Source organism: Protopterus annectens, chromosome 4.part0 (assembly GCF_019279795.1).
Source record: "Protopterus annectens isolate FY-2018-M chromosome 4.part0, PAN1.0, whole genome shotgun sequence".
NCBI classification, from domain to species: Eukaryota; Metazoa; Chordata; order Ceratodontiformes; family Protopteridae; genus Protopterus; species Protopterus annectens.
Window position 1 is genome coordinate 636,785,978 of NC_056733.1, and position 14,214 is coordinate 636,800,191.

A 14,214-nucleotide genomic window follows, 5' to 3' on the forward strand; every position below is an offset into this window, starting at 1 on the left:
AGTAAGAAATCTGGACAAAGCTTAAAATAGGAAACAAAGGCCCAGAAATAAGGACAGATTTTAAGTATTGCTGCTATAACTCAAGTTGCTAGAATAGCAACTTTTGCATTAACATGCATTTTCTGAACAATATTAAGTCTAAAACTCTAATGTATGTCATTATTTATTGACTTCAATCCTCTAATCCTCTGTGATTTAGCAGGCAACCACAAATTTTATGAGAAACAGTCAAAAAATATGAGACAAAAATCTGAGCATTCTGTGAAAATTAGTACACATTAGAGTTATGGTTATTTTTGAGCCTGTATTCTTAAAATGAAACTATCCGTAGCTCAAGTCAGGGACATCAGTGCAGATTTCCACCATTGTAAAAACAAAGGAAGTTGCTATCTTAATTCTATATAAACTATATTAAGTACACTTTTACACCCCTGCCCCCTACTCTATCAGCCAAAGATCACATTGTATTAATTTAAATTTTTTCTCTGAGGCTTGTCAACAAATGTGACCTTAACCAAATAACATAAAAAAGTTTTTTCTCACTTGTATTTCTTGTTCTCATTGCTTTTAAAATAGCTTCTGATGTACATTTATGTTTTAATTATATGAGATAGTTTTTTATATGCGTGTGTTTCACTACATTTAAGCAGGTTCTCTCACTCAGTGTTTTCACTGGTTTACTTTTTTTTTAAATTTGTGATCTAGCCTACTTTCTATCAACATGCATGCCTTGCTATTTTTTTTTTGGTCTGTTTTTAGACCTAGTGAGTATGTTATCAGAGCTAACTTCATACAGTATTACCTATTGGTTCCCATCCCATAATATGTTAGTTATCTTTTCCATTCATAATTCATTTACTCCCCCCTTCCCCAATGTCATAGGACCTAGTACCTTTATTGAAAGTAGCATAACACAGTTTAAAGTTGAAAACAGGAACTTCTGTCAGAAAGGACTTGGTATAACCCCCTCTTCAGTTAAAGATACTTTTCACTTTAAGTAAAATTTAACATGTAATGTTTGTATATATATTTGCTAAGCCATTGTCAGCCCCCCCCCCCCCCACAGTGATCTGTGAGCTCTTTCATTCCTCATAGATGGTTAAGAGTTGTCACTGGCCCATTCATTTACCAAGAGATGAAAGACTACTGCAAGGCTATCATCCAGGTAGAGGTCAGGGTCTCCTGGCCCCTTGAGCTCTTAACACCCTTCTGCAACTTCTAAGAAATGCTGGTACTGCGAGTCTTGAAGGGATGGGAGTGCTAGCTTTCCCAAATGACTATTCCCTGACCTATGCAGTTACATGTTCACCTGGTTTGGACTCCATGGGCTGCACCATCCTGAGCTCTCACTGGGTGTCACCTAGGTGATGAGCCAAGCCGCCTGCCTCCCCCAGGATTGGTAAGCCATATCTGCTCATGCCCATTCTCCTGCCTCAGCTTCCTCCAGTTCCCATGGCATCTGTTTAAACACAGGTCAATCTGGATCACGGTTAGGGATTTAGCTCCCTGTGATGGGGGGGGGGGGGCGTGATACATTTATTTATGTTAATGAAATAGCCATTTTCTTTCTGGTACTTAGTGCTGTCAGTGTTTTAAGGTATCATTTAGAATGCAAGTCACATTTTGGTTATACCACATCCCTTTCCATATAAAACATTTATTCTTTTTTAAGTGCTGTCTTCACTCTGTATTCCCAATTCATTGTTTTTATGTAGTCTGCCACTTTTTTAAAAACAGTTTCTTCTCCTTTATTATTTTTTAATCATTTTCTGGTGGAAAACAGGAAATAACCTTGCAAGAAATCTCTTGAAGTGAGCTCAGACTGCTTTTCTTTACCTGTTGACTTGTTGCTTGTTTCCTTACCATCTTCTGCCTTCAAGTCATCTTTTCTCTTTGGCATTTCACCTTCTCACTGTTGTGGGTCTGTGTGGGATTTTAATCCAATTAGCTGAAGGTCTCAAAGCAATGCAGGATTCATTAACTTGAAACAGTTTCATTTCTCTGTAGAGGTTTATGGAAGGGAGTACAGTTAATGTTTATAATGAAAAGCCTTTATCCGCATAATATGCTGTCTGTCCAACTGCTAAGATTGTTCTCTTCCTCTACAAAAAAGAAAGAATTTCACCTTTTAACTGATGTGTCCGCAGATTAATCAATATATACCTCTGCAATTTTCTGTGTCTGAAGTTAAGGATACTATTCTGTGTATTCTTTCTGTTTTAATATCAGCAACAGAAAGGCTGGTCTGTGTGCTGAGGCAATTTTCTCATAAAATCTCTACACTCCTTCCTCTCAGCTTGTTCTGATACTGATGTAAACCACAATTTATCTCTGTATGATCTGTCCTTAAGTTCAGCTGTTTTCTGTGCCATTTGTTCATGCTTGAAATGCTCCTGCACCATTTTTTTCATCAGTCTTTTCATTAGTTTGCATACCTGTTATTTTCTGTACATGCCTAGTTAAACATCATCTGTGTCTTCCAGCCTATTGTTGTTTGTCTGTATATGTTCTTATAGGGGACCACTAATCTTGAAAGTGAAAGTGTCAGAGCGCATTTGGTTAATCACTGTAGGATGACAGAAAAGTGTTCTTCAGCTGCCATGACCATCTGCTTTTCCCACCTCTGTTCCGCCACACTGTTTGTAGTTTCCTCCTTAATTTTCACTGATACTGCTTTTGTAAAGTGAAGTTGTCTTTTTGTATGTAATTAACACGTTCATACCTTTTTCTGTTAACAGTTTATAACAGTTTGCTGGCTTTTCCAGTTTTCATCATTTCTTTCTCTCCAGAACAGTATTTTTAACTGTACCCAGTATTACTGCAGTCTTTTCCTGTAACATTAGGGTTTGTACCACTAATCTTTTTCCTGCACTTTTCTGACAGCAGGTTTCATATTACTTACGAAGGTAAGTGAAGCTATATCTCTTAAGACTAGTGGTGTTAGGCTTTATTTTTTTTTTTGTTACTTCTTGCCATGTCAAGTGCTTCTCATCCTGCATCAGTGTTGGAGTGTTTTGGCTGTATAGTTGCTTATGCTCTTTAATGTTACTTTTTTCTACAGATCTTCGGTCAAACCTTCATATTTATTGCACATTCTGATTTTAGTAGATGTCCATTCTTCTTAGCAGTTTTATTCTTTTTTTTTAAGTTTCAAGCTGTTTTTTTCCTCCACTGTCTAGAGGGAGAAAAGTATCAAGTGGTGCAAGGGTAGTTTATCAAAGCAGGCTGCTAAAGAATTAAAAAAAAGAAACCTGACAGTACTTCAGCAGGAGACTTTTGATTTTCTAACTCAATACATAGCAACATGAAGTTGTTTTCCAGTTTATTTTCATTTTCCTGATTGGTCTTGTGATCACCTAATGCCAAAACCTTTACACTCACTTTTGTTTGTACCAGTAGTACTATTTTCTGAGACCTTGCAAAGTCCAGATGTTTCTAATGAGTCTCCAATCTCATGTTCGACCCACTGTCGTATTACTCAATCTGCTTTCAGATTTGTTTCAGCCATCTTTTGAATGTAGAACTTTAACCAGAAACTGGAGAAAACCTATAGGCACCTAAGTTGTTGCCTAAGTAGATACCTTTTTCGGTCTAGTGAAGATCTAAGGATAGGAACAGAAAGATGGAAGTCTTTACAGGTGCCTACGAATTTTTAGGATGGGAAAAAATAATAGGAAGAACATTCCCGAGTAATCCAGTAAACATGAATATTTTTATGTGATGCAGACACAGTTTGCCACAAAATGCAGAAGGGGAGATTACTTTCTGAGTCCTCAGAATGTCCTTCAAAGCATATTTCCTTTTTTGATATCTCAGATCACATTGATGAATTATTTAACTGATTTGTGTGGAATCTCTCTTCAACAGAAGAAAGAGATAATTAAGCTTCTTGATTCAAAGTGGGCAGTACATTTTCTTTATTTTACTTTTAAAATTATTTTAAGAGCAAATCACCTAGTTTCTGATATTCATTCCAGTGCAAGTAAAAGAGATGTGCAGAAACACACCCTTCCGTTATTTTGTTTTGTACATTTGTTAACTAAGTGAGTGGGCTGGTCAAGTAATCCTTTTTAGCCACAATCAAGGCATTTAGACATGCAACATGGAAATTAGCTAGTCATTAGTTCAAAGTTAAACCATTGTGGCAGGTATGTTATGTAAAGTACAGCTTAAGCATTTCCATGTGTGTACCTCAAGCAGATTAAAGCTTTGTACAGGACTGGTAAAAGTGTAACAGGCTTTTAGAGCAGTGTAATATTTTCTCCTATATTTTGCTAGGACTCTGCTAGTTGAGACTTCAGCTGGAGAAGACAGTACTAGTTGAAGCAACAAAAAAATATAAAATTTATTTTTGTTTTGTTTTGCAAGAAGCACGCCTCACTGCACCATTCCTTGTATGTGGTCCAGTTGGGTTAGTGGTCTATCCCAGTTTGAAAAGAATAAATAAAAAATTATGTTTAGCACTTTCTACCTAAATTTACTGTTTTTTATTTTTATTTTCTAAGAGCTGTCAGAGGGAAAGAATACTTGAGCATTGGGGGTGTATATATTGTTTAGCATTTGAATACCTGATGTTAGGGTTGAAATATTAAGTCTGAATGACAGTCTGAATGGTTGAAGTACTTTGGTGCTGGTGATTTCAGAATGTAATTTTAATGTAGTGTTGAGTTCAGTACTAAACCAGTATAGTTTAAATAGTTTGAATCAGTAGGCTTTTCTTCATTACTGAGGGAATTCACCCTTATTATCTGTACAGTAAACAAAAAGCCAATCCCGATAACTGTAAGAGAGGGAGAGCTGTCCAAGCAGCATTAGCTTCAGAGAAGGAGTCGAGTGCTAGACAAATTTGGGAAAAAGGTTTATACTTCTTGTACACTTAGTCTTAGATAACTTAATGATTTAGCACAACCCAGACTGTCATGTATGGCTTGTATAATTTTCAGGGACAATGCAGAACTGTAGTTAAGTGATTTACTCAGAGTCGCACAGTGGGCAAATTCTGGCTATAAGAATGAAACCCAGGGCTAGTGCAAGGTGTATGTTTAACAGCACAATGTCTTGGACTTCTACAGCACATTGCCAGAAAGTAGAATAAATTAAGCCAAATGCTATGAAGAAACAAGACATTAAGCAACCATGCAATAGTGAAGGTCTGCAAGTATTAATTAGAACATGTTTTACTAGGGTTGCAGCATATTTCAGACATGTTTAGCCCAAGGTATTTATGAAGCTGCTACATGTCTGCAGTCTTTACCTTCACTATAAGTTGGAGGTGCATCCTTGTGGCAAGATAGGGTTTGGCACAGCTTTGCCAGAAGGGATCCTGTCACTGTCCACCTGCTGCTTTGGATGTTAACCTAATGTTATGATTTACTCATATTTATCTTTCCCAAAGAAGGTTGTACAGATGTGGTGTGGTACTTAGCATAACATGCAGTCTTGGAGGGAGTGGTCACTGTCACACTCTGTCTCCATTCCTCTGAGGGACTGTATTACTGTTAGTATTTGCAGCTATTTCATGGGCGGCCACGGTGGTGCATCGGTTAGCATTGCCGCCTCACAGTAAGAGGTTCTCCGGTTCTATCCTCGGCTGGTGTGCCTTCTGTGCGGAGTCTGCATGTCCTCCCTGTGGTCGTGTGGGTTTCCTCCAGGTGCTTCGGTTTCCTCCCACATCACAAAGACATGCTGTAGGTGGATTGGGATACTCTAAAGTGGCCCTAGACATGAGTGCGTGTGTGTGTGCCTTCTGTGGAAGGTTGGGCGCCGGGCTGGCAACTCAACATCGTAAAAACTCCACTGCCAGTCATGAGCGGACAGGTGATCCGCTGTGGCAACCCCTAACCAGAAAAAGCCAAAAGAAGAAGAAGAAGATTTGCAGCTATTTCATACTTCATGCTTATTCACATTTCAAGTGTTATTCTCTAGAAAGGTTTATAATATTCCAGAATCACAATTGGCTTATGGGGCATTTTGGGCTGTAAAACCTAAATAATTGTTGATAGTGTTTGCCATATGGAGCTGCTTCATGCACCTTCTAAGGTTCAATAGTTCACATGCATAGTAGTAGTATAGGCCTACAAAAAGAATATGATAATTATGTCTGAAAAGCTGAATGGGAAGAAGACACATGGGTGGGATGAAGTCTTAATTTTATGATTTAATGTTACAATACCTATATTATCCACAGCTATATCCTTATTAGTTTTCCTTCTTGCAGGTAAACACATTAATGTGCAGGTTTGCCATCCATGGGCCAAAGACATATTATTCTTAGTGTGGGAGCTTGAGGTTTTCAGTAGAGTTACACAAAAGAACACTAGAGAAGTGTAATTCACATGTGTCTGCTACTTCAGAGGGCCTCTCTGAGATCACCTGATGTAGTGAGCTGCATACTCATTCATGATTTTGTATTGCATCTATGATATCTTGTCTCAGTGAAAAATAAGGGAAATGGTGACAACTGTGCTTCATTATTTAGTGAGTACTGTGTATTATTATTATTTTTTAGGGTTGCCATCAGAGTGATTGGGTGTTTCAGTAAAGTTGTTAGTATGTTCTGCAATGTATACAGTAGTTCCATTTCCAAGCCCACACTTGACGTTCAGCTTTTCAGCATTGAAGGGTTATATAGTATGAGCAGCATAGTCTATCATATGCTGTCCACAAATGGATTGGAAATTGTGGTTGCTTTTGTTACTCACATTCCCCTACATTTTATTTTCATTTGGATGGTCCTTTACACAGGGTTCCTGTTGACATTCCACTCAGTACAGTTATGATCCTCAGAATAGCAAAGGTGAAAGCGTAAATAGGGGGTAGCAGGAATATATACCAAATCTGAGACTGTGACTTAGAAAAACAGTGATCTTTGAAGTATACAGTAGCAGGAGTTTGGTGGTATGCAAACAACTTAGACTTCCCTAAAAAAAATCACTTTAATGATATTTGAAAAAGTTTCACTATTTGCTGTATTTTTTTGGTATTTGCACTGTGTTTCATTCTTGTAGGACACAAAGTTATGGGTTTTGATACCGACCTTTTGTACATGCCTATCACTTAAAAAGTGAGCTGGACCAAATGTATAGTACAGATAAATGGTTTTATATGAAGGGTGGTGTTTGAAAGTGTTTGAGGTACATGTCACGCATATCCCAGCTACGTCATAGGGCCTCTGTGAGATCATCTTGCTGCTGTTTCTTTTTTAATGAGTGCTTATTTCATGAATGTCATTTTTTTGCCAGTGGAACTCGTATTAGTCTTTGGCTTTCACACTAAAATGTTTCCCAGATTTTTGAGTTATCATTAGTAATATGTGCATTTTTTCTGTATTTTATTGTACATGGAGAAGCTCTTCATTTAATCCCAGATTCTCCACTTCTTTTTCTTTTCCTAATTTTGAAAATTAGATGCCTGTAAACATCCATCTGGTTTTTGACTTTTTTTCCCTTTAGTGGTAGTTTTATATACTGTATTGGCAGTGAGTGGGTCCTCTGTTGTACACAGATCCACAATTTCCCTAATTATAGTCCTACAGTTTTAAGGCAAAGCTTAGATGATATAAATATGAGCTGAACAACTTTCTGTTTAACAGTTGTATATATTATAAAGTTTGCACAGTACAGAGAGCTGTAAACCAGTGACACTGAAGAATGCAGTTGGTGTCTGCATGCTTGCTTTAGTAACTGTCTAGACATGGCTGTCATTGTGTGAATTTGTGACATCTAAATGTGAGCAGTGAAAAACTGTGCTAAAGAGTATTCATATCCATTGGTATTTATAGTAGTAATTGCATTGCATGTTGTCTGCTGTAAATATGCTTTGCATGCTTTTCATCCTGCCTTGTAGTTGCTTCCAATAGTAAACATGAAATAAAATTTTCAGTCATTGTGTAGTACTTTAATATTTCATTTAAAATGTACTCTTCCCCATAGTATTCTTATGTCTTAAAATACAGTAGATACGGTGGTATGCTGAATCTGGCATGTGTACGTAGGTATACTTTTAAGATTCTAATTCACATATTTCATGGAAACAGTATAAAATAAGAGCACCTGTTTCAAGTACCCTGATTTTGAGTTACTGTCTGACCAACTTGGTCCTTATTAATGGACAGTTGTTCTGGAGATGAGGGTCATGCCTCAGCATTTTTGTTTTGTAAAGAGTGTTCTTTACCATACTGCTTAAGTAATGGTATTTACATGCATCCCATATGTTGAAGGTACTGACCAGATAGAAAAGTGCTCAAACCTCAACAAAATAAAGAGCAGTGTACTATTTTTGATTAAAGTAACATTGTAGTCTTCCAAATGTTTACCTGTTTTACTAAATTACAGGGCCTTTATTTTGAAGACTAGGACTAAACATTTTTATATCTATTTCTACAGTTTGATGACAAGATTGTAGAGTATGTGTAAATGTCCCTTTAAGTTTGAGGTGCATTGTGGGGAAGCCTGCAGTGTTCCTTGCCTCTAAAAATATGAACATTTCAAATTCTTTACCTGTTGCTTTGTCATATATGTGTATGGTAGACAATTCTGCATAGTGAAATTAAGCCAGTTATGTTTAGATCATGCCATGATTCTCCCCTTTTCCTTTATGTTTTGGTTGATTATATCCTGTGAAACATTTTTTCTGCAGAGAATCTGAATTAAAGAAAGAATTTGATGAAGAGAAAGTTTCCTTGCAAAACTCTTTCAACCTCACTAGTGCCTTGATCACAGAAAAAGACAAAGAGCTAGAACAGTTGCGAAATGAGGTACTTTAATACCACATTACTTCTAATTTTTCTCTTTTATGAGCATGCCTGTTCATTTTCTGCAAACGAACATTCTTGATTTTAACTAATTACTAGTTCTCTCTTGTGCTTTTTGTAGCAGTAACTTAAAATAAGCAAATCCATCTGATATTGCAGTTCTTAAGTTTTATATTCAAAGTGTAAATTGGTCAAAGTACGAGTTCCCAGCTTTTGGGTTGAAGTTCTTATTTTCCTTTATCCTGAAGATTTGCATGCACCACCCTACAAACTAAAATGTGTTGCTTGTGCTGATCTGATACAGTAAATTGATGAAATGTCTTATGGTGTTGGTCTCTCCCTTTTTAATTTCTCCAATTCTTTTGGATTTCTAATACCATGACAGGAATGGACCCCATTCCTAAGTCAAAGTATGATTAAAGTTAATGAAATTAGTATTGTTTCACTCTGTGATGTCAGCCAAAAGTGGTCTTTGCAGCACCCGCAATGTGCCCAGTAATGACTCCTGTAATTCGTACGGAGTTAAGTGTATTGGTAGCATATCTAAATATGATGGTAGACTCTTTTATTTTATAAGACCCGTTGCTCCGACTACAATTGGAACTATCTGGGTGTCCTTCTTCCACATTGCTCTTGTTTCTGCTTGCAGATCCTTATATTTTATAACCTTGTATCTCTGTACGTAGGACACTGTAGTCACTGGGTTTGGCGATTTCAATAATCAATGCTGCTCTTGTCTTCTTTTCTTAGACAACTGTATCCAGTTTTCTAGCATCTATCTTTTGAATTGTTGGTAATGGATGATCCCATGTGATGTAGACTTGATCATTTTCTAGGATGCTTTGTGGCTCATGTTTCTAGTGCTTCTCAAGCACTTCAAAACCATAATATTTGCACAATCCCCAGTTGGTCTCTGTTGGTGTGAGCATATATTAATGTAGAAAAGTACAAGGTACTGTATCAAAGGGTAAGAAAGCTGGTTTGCTTATCTAATGGATGTGGCAAGAGGTAGGACATCTAGTAAGAGTGATCTGTCTTCATTAAAAATGTTGATTTAACACCTGATACTTGAGAGTGGAGAGAGAAAGCCGTGACTATGACCAGCCATCACAAGTTTGGATATTGTGTGAGGCTTTGAAGAAGTAAGATAGGGCAGTAAGAATGAGTGAGCACTGCTTGCTTGCCTGTTTGGGGGGGGGGGGGGGTTGTGCATCTATACTTCGACAGGGTGCATGCTTGATCCATCAAGGGGACGGGTTAAGTTTATTAATATAAGATTGTCCTGGCATAAGACAGGTTTGCCTTTACCACAGACAGCCTCAGAAATGCAACAGGTTCAGACTCATCTGGGCTTTTCATTGATTTGTTACATCTTGAACTTGCATTCTCCTTAAATAGGGCTAGATTAGCACATGCTGATTTAAAGGGACCAGCCCCAATTATTCAGCTTTACTAACCTGTCCCAAACTACAGCTTTTTTAACAATTGTATGCCACCCAACTAATGTAACAGATTATCCTAATTCTGCCTGCTTGGCTTGCCTGTTGGCCAAAAAAAAAAAACAGTGGAGTACCACCCTATATGTTACAGATAGCTCTAGTCAAGCACTTTTTCCTTTTTCACTAGCTATTCTGTAGAGCAGGTAAGCTGGTGGAGGCCTTTCAGGATCATTATCTTTCACTACCCTGGAAATGTTTTCTTTCTCAGGGCTTAAAGGTACATCTACCCACTTAGCTCTGTGATGTAGAGGGATAAATCCTTGACCATGCCACAGGCAACCCAAATTTGAATAAAACAGCTCAGGTCCTCTAAAAGCTAGTCAGGGTGGATGAGAGAAAGTGGTTGCTGCTGGCTCTCACTTGAGGCGGGGGGGGGGGGCTCTAGTGATAGCACCAGGTCCTGTCTAGTAGAATTTGGTCCTGCAAAGTCCATGGTGTTCTGTTGCTTCCTCACCAGGTGTCCAGGAGGAGTTTGGCATATAGAGGCATGCTTCCTCTAAGGAAACGGAGGTGGCAGAGCTTGAAGGAGCTGCTGGGGGGGGGGTCCAAAGGGTCTATGTTAAATCAGTGAACGCTTGAATCGAAAGCTGATTTATCAACCCTTTTTAAGTGAAAGCTTAAAACCCAGAACACTCGGAACAGCGATTTTTTTTTTTCCCGGGGAAAAAAATCTCTGTTCCACAAAAAAAAAAAAAAAAATAAAGTGGGGAGCTGTGCCCCCACTCCCCCTACTTAAATATACAAACTCTGAGATCGCACCACAGTAGAGGAAATGGCAAAGTCCCGAAAACTGCCCAGTGATTTTTTTCCCTGGGAAAAAAGTTGCTGTTCCGAGTGTTCAGGATTTTCAGCTTTCGCTTAAAAAGGGTCGATAAATCAGTGTTCACTGATTTAATATAGACTCGTTCCAAAGGGGAAGAGGGTAAGTCACCTCCAGGACAAGCAAGGGTGACTCAGGATTCCTGGGCAAGAACTAGTGCACTGTAGAGCTTTCACCTAGCCTGGGAGTGCCCAGATTCTATCCACCCAGAAAGAGTGAATCAGTTAGATGCCCATAGTGGAATAATTGTGTGAGATCCTGGGGGTTATATCTTCCCATTGAGCCCTTTTAAAACTCAACCGTCCTCTAACTGGAGGCTGTATTGACTGTGATTTCCCCCTCTTCCCACAAGACCTTAGAGGTGGAGGATCTTGGTTCTTCCCTAGAAAAGGCAGGCACAAGGACCACTCATCCCTGAAAAAAGGTAATCCACCCTAGTGTATGCAGTGAGAGCCCCTCTAGAAATTTGTTTCCCTGTAGCCTCGTACTCTCTGTGGTTCTTCACTGTTGCCTACCTTCTTCCTAACATTTAATTAAAGTTTTAGAGGGACTTCAGTAGCCTCTTGTTTTAAAGCCTTACATTTTCTTTGTGGTTTTCCATTTTTCTCCACTCTTTCAGTATGTGAACTTGGCCCAACATTAAGCTCTTTAGACCTAATCTCCTCTCTGGACTTGCCAAGAATTCCTTATTTGCATGACCAGAAGCTTCTCTTTTTATGAGCATTTATCCAGAGATTTTGTCTTAGATCATCTGTGGTGAACCCCCCCCCCCCCGACTTAGAGTCCCGTTATCCTCTTCTAACTGTAAACTGGTTGGAAAAGCTGTACCTGTGGCTTACTATATTATGCCAACTTGGTCTGTACATAAGGGTGTGTACAAAGTCCTTGCTGTTACCCTCTTTTAACTGCTAATGAAGATATTTTAAAAAATGGCAAATCTATTCCAATGAGGTCTTTGTTAAGAAAGGGTATCATGGCTGCTGGGTGCAGAGCTTATCTATATTATGTGGTAAAGTTTTAGACACGTGTGCTATGCATACCACAATCATTGCTGTAAAATACAAGGTAGAAGAGTACAATCAGTGTGACTTTATGAGCTCCATAAAGGTTGTTTGATGACTGTGTTCCCTGCAAAATTCCAGGAGCAAACTGCTCACAACCTTGAAGACAGATGCATTCTTCTTCCTTTGGACCCACCTTTTCCTTTATGTGTTTCCCCCTTGCCTCTTCTTCCTCGGATCCTCCTAAAAATCAGGGAATAAGGCGCAAGAGTCATTCTTATAGCCTCAGACTGGCCCAGGCAGCACTGGTACCCTCTTCTACTAAGTTTAGCCCAATGAAAAAATGTGGCAGTTATGTCAGAGAATGGGTCCTCTGACTCAGGGCAAGGGGAGGTTTGTGCATCCCAATCTGCAGACACTCAGACTTTTAGCCTGGATACTCCGTCATCCACCACTGAGCATGCCCTAAGCAGACAAATTCAGGATATTCTCAAAGAGGCCAGAAGGCCTAGTACTAGGAAATCATACTTAGCCAAGTGTAAAGGTTTCTCCATCTGGTCCCAGCAGCAAGACCTCAATCCTAATTCAGCCAGAATCTCTGCCATTTTAGATTACTTGGCTACCCTGGTTGACAGGGCCTATCCTTTTCTTCCAACAAAATTCACGCCTCTGACATTTCAGTCCATATCCCTACTGTTCCTCCTATCTTTTCACACCCCATGCTGAAACAATTCCTTAGGGGAATGATCCACATCAGCCCTACCAGGAGGCAACCCACACCTCCATGGGACCTCATTTTGTTCTGGAAAAAATGACCCCCCTCCCTGCCCTTAGAACCAGCAGCTTCTGCTGACCAGAAATTCTTAACATGGAAGACTGCCGTTTTACTGGCTATCACCTCAACTAGGAAGGGCTCTGAGCTGCAGGGTGTCATGGCAGTAGAAACATTTCTCATATTACACCCAGACAGAGTATCCCTCAGGACTAACCTATCAGATGTCCTTCAAGGATGCATCTGCAGTCCTAACATATGGGTTGTCCTGCCTCAGGCAGCCCTTCGGTCGGCCGGATTCCAAAGTCTGGGTCTGGCCTCGGCTGATGTCGCACTTCACCCGACGTCATAGCTGCTGTGAATTGGGTATAAAGGCATCAGCAGACGCCATTTTCCTCAGTCTTTCTTGCCGCGTGGTGCCCGAAGCAGAAGCTGTTCGCAAGTGCCGGTCGGTCAGATCCAGAGATTTCTACTACCGAAGACTTCTAAAAAGCTAAGTACCCCGTTGGGGACTCTTTCTTGCCTCAGCCGATGTCAGAAAAAGTAAATAATTGTTTAACTTGTGGGAAACAAATACCTCATAAAGATTTCCACTCTTACTGCCTTCCTTGCTTAGGCCCAGACCACGACGTATCAGCTTGTCTAGCCTGTGCTTCCTTCAACCGAAGGACACTTAGACGTCGGTCGGAGTTTGCAGAGGAGTTTTTCAGTCCCGCTTTTGCTTACAAAATGCCGTCGGAGACTCCGACTTCACAATTAGCTAAAAAGCGTAAGAAAAAGGACCGACACTCGCGGTCCGCGGTTTCGGCCGAAACCACGGTTAAGCCAACCGCGAGTGTCTCGGTTTCGGCTGAAACCGAGTCCTCGGTTCTTCCTTCGGCCGAAAGCATGCCTCCGATATCCGAGGCCTCACACAGCATGGCTGAATCCGCTACTGAAATTTCCCCTGCTGTAGCAGGCACCCAGGATTTATCAGATACTATTCCTTTAGACATATCTACTCCTGCACATGGAGCTGCTAGGCCCCCTGCATCTATGTCTATCAAGGCTTTTTCTAGGGCTAAAGCAGCTAAATCTTCTAAGGCCTTGCCTACTAAAACCCCCTCACACAGGCCTACCTCTAGTTCCCAAATGCTCAGCCTGGCTGAGGATCTCATTTCTTTGATCAGGGGATCCCAACCTCACCCAGACAGGGCCTCTCAACCCCCTCCAGAGAAGAGGCCTAGAGCAGAGCCCCCGGATCCTGTATCTACAGACTATTCCTGGGATGATTCAGAAAACTCGGATCCTCCAGAAGGCCCATATTCACCTTATGAGGATTCTGATGCAGAAGACTCCATTCCGTCTGCCTCTCCTCCTGAGGAATTTTC

At 39.9% G+C, this 14,214-nt stretch overlaps 1 protein-coding gene across 6 annotated transcripts in view; it reads left to right on the forward strand.

Moving 5' to 3' along the window:
- The window catches only part of CLIP1 (CAP-Gly domain containing linker protein 1), a 4,646,656-nt gene that overhangs the window by 4,099,791 nt on the left and 532,651 nt on the right, over nt 1–14,214 (forward strand). For 5 of the 6 annotated variants that reach the window (XM_044068589.1, XM_044068590.1, XM_044068592.1 and 2 more), the window contains one exon: nt 8,638–8,755. In XM_044068589.1, the coding sequence (XP_043924524.1) occupies nt 8,638–8,755 (118 nt within the window). Of the gene's footprint in view, nt 1–8,637; nt 8,756–14,214 lie in introns of those variants that run through there. The other variant, XR_006364474.1, reaches the window with a different exon arrangement.